General features: G+C 43.1%; 1 protein-coding gene across 6 annotated transcripts in view; it reads left to right on the top strand.

The window, feature by feature from the left end:
• Window positions 1-6404, top strand: part of FAM65B (family with sequence similarity 65, member B) — a 287827-nt gene that overhangs the window by 233332 nt on the left and 48091 nt on the right. For all 6 annotated transcript variants that reach the window (XM_011998193.1, XM_011998195.1, XM_011998198.1 and 3 more), the window contains exon 8: window positions 1777-1840. In XM_011998193.1, the coding sequence (XP_011853583.1) occupies window positions 1777-1840 (64 nt within the window). The remainder of the gene's footprint in view (window positions 1-1776; window positions 1841-6404) is intronic.

The raw sequence follows: 6404 nt of genomic DNA, 5'->3' as shown, positions 1-6404 counted from the left end.
GGAATTAAGACTTGTCCTCAAGTCTTAACCTAGCTGCTCTCAAGTTTTTCAGAGATACTGGTAGCAATCCTGACATGCGTGATAGCGTAGTTGATATTTCTGGAAATTGTTTCTTCACAGAGGTGCCCAATACTCTGAGGAAGTAAATTGGTTTATAATACTGAGGCTTTGTTTTCAAGGCTTTCAAGCTACACAGAGCTCAGACTTCATAAAGTTTTCCCCAACCTTGCTAGCTAGTTCACGTAGTGAGAGCTTACAAGGGAAAAAGCAAAGCCATTCTCTTTGCATCCCATGAGAGTGATCATTTGGAGCAGAACAAAGAAACATAGAAGAATCAGAGCCTCTAGGCTGAGGTCCTCAGCATACAGAATTCAAATGGAAGCAATATCAGCCTGCACTAATCAAGCTGGCCATGCTTTTGTCAGTGAGGTCACCCTCGAACCCCTAGCCTTGTGGGAGGCTGGCAACTGAGGAAGAAGCCTGCAGACATCACCCTGCATCAAGCTTCAATGGAGACGGCTGCTTAGCATAGCAGCAGCAGCATCCAGATTGTAAGGCTTACACTGGGAAGCCTTACATGCGGCAGAAGGTCAAGCAACAGAAGGGCCTCCCTGGGACGGCCGTGGCCGCAGCACTTTCCCTTTTCATTTCTAACTGCAGTTGTTCTATTTAGGTCCTCAGGTATTGAGGAAGTAGGGTGAGGGTAGTTATGTATCTAACCACACGTGCAGATGGTGTTACTCCTTCTCTCTATCCTGTTCCTTCAACATCAAAGAGAGGACCACTGTCAGACCCAAAAATTATTTTTGGGGTGCTGTGGCATTGCAGCAGGAAGTTTGCCTTACTCATTCGAGCAGAATTCAACTCTTGTGCTCTTTTGGTCCCACATTTTTATTCAGAAAAATTTCAAACCTATAGAAAAATGGAAAGACTAGTACATTGAACACCATACGCCTTTATCTAGATTTACCAATCGGTAATACTTGGCCATATTTGCTTTCCCTCTGTCTCATATGATCAAATCCCCCCTCCATCCCCCTCAAGTCATTTGACAGTAAGTGATAGACATCATGACATTTCACCCCATAAATATTTTAACCTGGATCTCTTTTTAAAATTTATTTGTAATTCGCAAGTAAAACCTGTTACATATTTATGGTGTACAACATGATGTTTTGAAGTATGTATACACTGAAATATGTAATACAATGGCTAAATCAAGTCAGGGATCTCTTACTTGTAATAACCTATCTACATTTCCTACATAACCACATACCACTACCACAAGTAAGAAAATTGACCTTCATCCTATAGAATTATATAACGTATTGTCTATTTTCAAGTTTTCCCTATTTGGATCAATAATGTCTTTTATAACTGTTTTGATTGATTTATTTTCAAATCAGAATGTAATCAAGGTTAAGATGTTACATTTGGTGATTATATTTGTCCAGTCTCTTTATCTAGAAATTATGATACTGCCTTTTTGTAGAATGCATGCTAATTCCTATAGTCTACCCCACATTCTGAATTTGTCTATTTTTGATATAATCTGACTTGCTCTTCTATGCCCTAAATTTCCTGTACACTACTACAAGGTGGGCTTAGACTCAGATCAAACATTTTGTCAACAATGTTTCATAGGCTGTGCTGTGTTGGGCAAAAGGGTAAATGCTTCTTGTTGTTCATGCAGTCGTGCTCCTGTTAAAATGTCGTGTGCTTTGAGTTGTTGGGTGAAAGGCCAGTTCTCATGCTCATCTCCTGTCCTCTTTGCAGAATATGTGCACCATTGAAGCGGAGCTAGAGAATCTGCTGGGAGAATTCTCCATCAAGATGAAAGGTATTCTTTTCCCTGTTTAGAGAGAATAAGGAGCCATCTCTGCAGAGCGCAGAGCTCCTTAAAGTTTGAGAGCCCATGCTATTTTTATTTTCCTTGCAAAGACGCAGTGCCACCCACTCTCAACCCTCCCCACTTTTGATAGTTTACTGATGCTTCTCATGCTGAGGCTTACCTACACACACAAAAATATTATGACAGAATCTCAAACATACACAGAAGTGGAGAGAACATTATAATGAACCCCCCATAAACCCATCACTTAGATGTAATAATTAGCAAGATTTTGCCACGTTTGCTCCATCTCTTTGCTTTTGTTTTTCCTTTGATAAAAGAGAAGTCCTTGGATGAAATAAACCCCAGATATGTCAGTCTGCGGCTATACACTTCAGTATGCATCTCTTAAAGCATGGGGTTGTCATCTTACATAACCACGATGCCAAGTACTGTCACATTTTCACAGCTAACAAAAATAATAAGCCTTGGTTATTAACCCATTCCATTATCAAATTTCCCCCATTGTCTCAAAAATGCCTTGTACATTTGATTAGTTCAAATTAGGATCCAAACAAGGTCCATGCATTACAATTGGTTGTTAGGTATATCTTTTAGACTTCCTTTAATCCAAAACAAACCTCTCCCCTGCTCCACCCGCTTTTTTTTTCTACCCTTGACTTGCTGTAGAAACCATTGTACGGAATGTCCCACATTCTAGCTTGTCTGTTGGCTTCTTTGTGGTGATGTTTAAATTCTTCCTTTAGCTCCCCATGTTTCTAGCAAACTAACTATGAAATTTTATAAATTTTGGTGTTAAACCCACAGAGAATTTTTCCCCTCCCAGTGCCTTTCTGGTATTTATTCCAGAAAGGTCCAAATTAGACACATGATTGAGTTATACCACAGCATCTTCAGAACAAAAACGAAGTCTGATTTTAGAAAACAGAGCATTGCTCAGGTGTTGTCAGATTTACGGCTCAGTGGCCAAGCATGGCTGTCAAATGAGCGGCCATCACAGCAAGTCAATTTCTCTTCCGAGTTTTGGCCCATTTGACTGCAGCGAAGAGGGCTGGTGCTTATGCAATTCTGAGGTTTCTTAGCAGCTTGATCCCTGGGTTGCTAATGGGGATTTAATCACCCTCTTTCTACTTTCTGCAATTAAGGGAGTAAAGAAAGGAGACTTTTTTTGAAAGGGCTCGACAGGAGGGCTTCATTTTCCAATGAATCATCTAACTCAGGAGGGAAATTATTCTGTCAAGCACTAGGCACTGACATGTGAGAGCCTGTCTGAGAATACCTGGAATAAAAATGACCTTGACCCTCAGCTTCCCAAATGGCTGCATGCTTCTCTTCCGGCAGACCTGGTAGGGAATCAGTTTAATATTCAGTGTTAAATTTCAACACTTGCTTTGCTACTGAGTCTGGCATCTGTGCTTTTTTCCATTTTTTAGGTCCATTCTCTACATTTTTGGGTCCTCACTTGAGTCAGTGGTTCCAAAATCACTCAGGTCCATAGTCCCACAGTGGGCCCTGGAATTTTTATTTTAACTTTGAAGATGATTCTATCAGCAGCCTGATTGATCCTGGAAAACAACTGCCCTGAATCAGTGTTTAGCAGAAAACCTTCCCTCTACTTCCCCCAACACTCAGACACCACCCACACAGACTAGCACAGTCGCAGAGTCTCGCAGCCTAACGGTAATGCAAATCATGCACGTCGCCTATCGCTGCTAATATTAATACGTACTGTATTTCTCCTATTTCTGATATTCAGTATTAACAAATGCATCTACTTTTGTGGGATGGTAATTTCCTGATTTTACATATGGGAAATAGGGGCCTAGAGAGGCTAAATGACTTGTCCCAGGAGTCACACATAAATTGGAGTCAGACAAGAAACTGAATTCCAGGGTTCTTTGTTCCTAATGCATTCCCACCTCTAACTCCATGTTATGAGGGAAGTTCAGAGCTGAGCAGACAACATAAACCATTACTCAAAGAATGGTCTCCCTTATGGGCAGATCCTCTTCAACCTAGCACAGAGGCACGCACCCTGGGAGTGGGATGGGAGGAAAGGGACCACCCTCGGACCAGATCTGGAGCTTCAGGCTTGGTGGTCAGTGAGGGGATGATGCTGGAGTCCCTGCCACCTACTGGGGGACCTGGCCACCCCGCTACATCACAGCCCTGATGGGCTGATGAACTTGCTGTGGCTCCCACTCCTCCGTCTCCCCCTCTCTCTGTTGTTCTTGCTCTCCTGCCTGATCTTCCTGAGAGTCTACCTGAACACTTGGTTTCTTCCATGGGGTTTTTCAGGCCTGAAACGGAATCTCCTTCCTCACTGATAGACTCCTGTCTCCTCCACTGTCCTCATCTAACATGCAAATTCAGAAACTATATCTGTGAAGCCTTTCAAGGGTAAACGCCCCCATGGAAATCTTTCTCTTCCTCCATAAAGAGAAAGGGAAACCTTCTCATGCTGCCAAGAAATCCTATTGTCTTTGCAATCAGCTGCTTTCTCATCTGTTATTCATTCTGGTAAAAACTACTTCCAACATACATATTGACAAACTGAGAGTATGTCATAATACTCTCAGACCCAGCAACCCCCAACTTCCTTGCACCACACCCTTCCTCACTTCCCTTTTGCCCCACCCTCAACACTAGACAACAACTTTTTGGGGTAGTGATGTTAAAGAGAATAGAGCAAGTACTTACCAAGTGCCTGCTATTGGCTAGGCACTAGACTGCATTCTGATGACTGGTCCCTGGCCTTGAGTTCCACATGGTCTACCAGAGAAAAGGGACATATGAGGCTGTGCATTCTCATCCAATGGAATGAATGACCACTTGAACAACAGTGTGACCCAGTTTGCTACAGAAGCAGGAGGGGAGGGGAGGAAAAGGTTGCCACTCACCTCTCCAGGTGGGGAGGGGAGCAGGAAAGAGGAAGGCTTCCCAGTGTAATATATGGTGAACAGCACCAGAATAGCATTCACCAAACAGAGGAAAGCCTGTTCAGAGGTGACAAGTAGACCGGTGTGGCTGACGTGCTTGTCGGGAGAAGAGCTATGGAGAATTAGTTGGGTCCTGATTATAAAAATCCATGAATGCCAGGCCGAACGGAGAGCACTTAATCTGCAAAGTATCAAACAGGATGGAGGTAAAGAGGTAGTTCCTTAGAGCAAACTAGTTCTCCAAATTATTACTTGGTTCAAATGAAGTTCCAGGCAGTGTATATATCCAGTCTCTGCTGGTCCTTACAGTTTCCAGGGCAGATCAACATTCCTGAGAAGGAAGAACCATCACTGAGCTAGTAAACTTGCATTATTTATGCCTAGTCAATAAATCAGTAAGGCCTGTAATAGGAGCTCCTGACTGTATAGCTACTTGGTTGGTTGTCTTAAAGTAGGAAGTGTGAAGGGAGAAATGATGGAGAGTGTTCTGGCAGAATGGTGTCTGAGCAAAGGAAGGCAGGCAAGAGTAGGCAGCTGCTGTAACACCCTCCAAACGAGGCTGTGGAAGAGGTATTAGATCAGTAATATGTGAGTACCATGAAACATCCAAAGGTATGACCCCTGCAAGCCCCCCATGCCCACCCTCAGAGGTAACCCCCATGATGGGTTTTTGAGTGAAAGCTAGAAAGCTTTCATTAAGCTTTCTAGATCATGCACTAGTAATCACAAACTGTTGAGAAAACTTGCAGCTTTCTCTAACCGTGAAAATGCCAGCAGGCCCCCAGACAAGAGCCTGAAAGAAACCTGGCCAGGCCTCAAAGACAGACTGTAACTGTCATTGCCCCACTGTTAGTGCTAATTCCGTGGCCAGTACCACCAGTGGCTTACACAGCAGACAGAACTTTAAGAAGCACTGCACAAAAGCTGTTTGTGCCTGGATAGTGCCATTGTGCTACATTATTGCTACAATCAGAGGATCAGTGATGCCACTACAGCAGTTCCAAGAAATTTTGCTTAGTAATGTGGGCTGAGATGTGAAAACCACATCACTACCAAGTACCTTTCTCATATTCAGTTTTCTTCAGATATAAAATTTCTGGTAATTTTAAAGGTGGGGAAACAAATACCTTCAAAGGATTTCCCCTTTATCCACCTTTATCTAGTAACAATGCCAGATCAGTTTCTTTTCAACCAGTCTTCCATTGTAATTACATAAATAAGCAGACAATAAATTAATCCTGAACTAATTTGCAGAGGGGTTTTGTTTTGTTTTTGAGACAAAGTCTTGCTGTGTCACCCAGGCTGGAGTGCAGTGGCACCATCTCTGTTCACTGCAACCTCCGCCTCCTGGGTTCAAGCGATTCTGATGCCTCAGCCTCCAGAGTAGCTGAGATTACAGATGCCCACCATCACACCTGGCTAATTTTTGTATTTTTAGTAGAGACAGTGTTTCTCCATGTTGGCCAGGCTAGTCACAAACTCCTGACGTCAGGTGATCTGCCCACCTCAGCCTCCCAAAGTGCTGGGATTACAGGTGTGAGCCACCACGCCCGGCCAATTTGCAGAGGTTTTTAAAGAGTACTTTGGATTGTATTAGAATTAGCATGTCCAGT

Source organism: Mandrillus leucophaeus, unplaced genomic scaffold (assembly GCF_000951045.1).
Source record: "Mandrillus leucophaeus isolate KB7577 unplaced genomic scaffold, Mleu.le_1.0 Scaffold56, whole genome shotgun sequence".
NCBI classification, from domain to species: Eukaryota; Metazoa; Chordata; class Mammalia; order Primates; family Cercopithecidae; genus Mandrillus; species Mandrillus leucophaeus.
Note: the sequence above shows the minus strand (reverse complement) of the source record. Positions and strands in the feature narration are given on the sequence as shown.